Here is a 2,482-nt window from a genome sequence, read left to right as displayed (position 1 = left end):
ATATTCAAAAAAAATAAAATGAATAAGAAGAAAACAAAATGAAATAGAAGAGATAGAAGACTATAATAAATAAATTTAGTGTGAGGGTTTTTTTTTTATAAATTTCATATCACATCCATTTCAATAATAATAAATAAAAATACGTTAACTTGATCAATATCTAAGAGAAAATGATGAAACAAAATCATAACACAGTTCTAAAGTAAAATCTTAAATTAAACCATAATATCATTGCACAACACAAATTAAAAGTAATTTTACACTACAATATACCACACAAACAGATAAATGACTTAAGTTTAAATACAATTTTTTATTTATTTATGCATACATGATAACACCATGGTTTATAAATGCCTCATAAATAACATATCATATATTGCTCTGAATGATGAGCACAGGAGTTGGAGAGTGTGTTGTGGTTTGTGTCCAAGATAGTTGCCTTCTTGCGACGACACCTCATAGGAAAAAAAATAATTGTTGTAAAAGCTACCCAATGAAAGAGTAATGGGTAAACAAATGATATTTTTTCTAGCATATTTGGTCTTTTATAGTGGTAAAAAAAAATGGAAGAAATAAAATTTTAATTTGTATTTTTATATTAAGAATAGAATTTGATATTTATCCTAAAAAATTAAATAACTAATTAGTTATAACTCATGTATTGAAATAAATAAAATAAAAATTTTTTAAGAATTAATCAAATCAATTAGTATAATTGATTTTATTTGATTTATTGAATTCAAAAAAATAAATTAAGAAATAATTGATTGAATTAATTAGTTGAAATAATTGATTGAATTAAAAATAATACACGACTAATTGAAATAGTTTATATAGGAATTTTTCAAGTTATTATTATTATTATTATTACTATTGGATAATGAATAATAATTAGAATTATATCAATATTTTTAAAATTAATATAATTAAAATTTTTAGAATAGAATAATAAATAAATTATAAATACACATCCTAAAATATAATTATAGTCTGATATAAATCTTAAAATATCTTCGAAATTTAAAACACTACATAAAATATCATCAACCAAATACATATGATCTTATCAAAATCCAAACTCAAAAGCTAAATAGTAATAAAAGCATATCTAAATATTAAATCCCAACTACATGGTTTATCAATCATCAAAATCCGCAAGAACTTGTTGCAAATCTGCTTCGGTGGGATGATTTTCACCTTCATTCCCACCCTGTTCAGCAGAAGAATCAAGAGATGCAGAACAAATTTGAGAAATTCAGCCAGTCAACAATTAACAATTATGCCACAGCAATAAACATTAACAATTCTATCTACACAATGAACATTAACAATTATGCAGAACAAATTTGAGAAATTCAGCCAGTCAACAAATATGCAAAACCGAGTCAGTTTCCAGCATTAACAAAGTAAAAAACAATAACAAATTTGAGCTACAAAACAGAAATTTGAGCAACACACAGAAATTGAACTACAAACACAAATTGAACTACAAACAGAAATTGAGCAACACAGAAATTGAGCTGCAAACCAAGTTACCAACAAACAGAAATTGAGATGCAAACCAAGTTACTAACAAAGAAGTTCACAGAGGCAAAGAACAAAGATGAGCAGAGGAAGTCAGTTCACAGAAGCAAAGAACAAAGATGAGCAGAGGACGAGTTACTCACCGCGCGACGATGAAGACGATGGGACGGGCTACTGCCTGCTGGTGTTGAGAAGATGAAGACGACGCAGATGGATGGCTACTGGGCAGGGAACCAGGCGAAGAAGGAGGGTTACTTGGGCTGACGACCAGGCGACGGCGGTTGCGCTGTTGACCGGTGACCGTGGCGACGAAGGAGGGCGCGGTGGCAGGCTAGGGTTCGTGTAACACCCTAACTACAAAAGCTCACGCTTCCGGCTGCGCGACTCTGATAGCTCGGACATTACGACGACACTTATACTATTTAATACTAAAATATGAGCCCGTTTAAAACTTTTAAACCGCAACACCGCTCCCAAAAATACTTTCGTTCGATAACGTACATCCATAGATACCATACAACTTACAAAAACTCATAAAGAGTACATCCATATATATATACATACATATATATAAGTAATATTACAACCATAATCCAATACAATTCCTATCCCTCTTACAGATTATATCAAGATAAAGGCGAGGGTATAATAAACCATAGCTAAAACAATACAGAGCATCACAACAACAATTAAATAAGCTCTTCGTAACTTCTGCGCCCATATCCTGAAAGGGGAAAAATGTAGGGGGGTGAGAACATCATCCTCGAAAGGGTTCTCAGTAGAGGGTTTTTGGGAATTACTGTAATAGGATACATGAAGATAAACCGTACCAGTGATTAATAACCGTCTCATGCCTCTTTTCAAAAACAACGGTTTATAATAAAAGTAAAGTCGGAAATCTTTTCTAAAAGAGGAACCATTCAATTCTCAAAAAAACTCAAAAGTCTTTCAAAAT

At 30.8% G+C, this 2,482-nt stretch overlaps 1 protein-coding gene across 1 annotated transcript in view; it reads right to left on the bottom strand.

Moving 5' to 3' along the window:
* LOC110266462 overlaps positions 1,142–2,482 on the bottom strand; it is a 2,247-nt gene continuing 906 nt past the window's right edge. The window contains exons 3-5 of the mRNA XM_021111245.1: positions 2,199–2,251; positions 1,300–1,313; positions 1,142–1,213 (exon numbers count right to left, since the gene is read on the bottom strand). Of these exons, the coding sequence (XP_020966904.1) occupies positions 1,142–1,213; positions 1,300–1,313; positions 2,199–2,251 (139 nt within the window). The remainder of the gene's footprint in view (positions 1,214–1,299; positions 1,314–2,198; positions 2,252–2,482) is intronic.

The sequence above is a fragment of the Arachis ipaensis genome, chromosome B01, assembly GCF_000816755.2.
Source record: "Arachis ipaensis cultivar K30076 chromosome B01, Araip1.1, whole genome shotgun sequence".
Classification (NCBI taxonomy): domain Eukaryota; kingdom Viridiplantae; phylum Streptophyta; class Magnoliopsida; order Fabales; family Fabaceae; genus Arachis; species Arachis ipaensis.
This window is presented reverse-complemented; position numbering and strand designations above follow the sequence as displayed.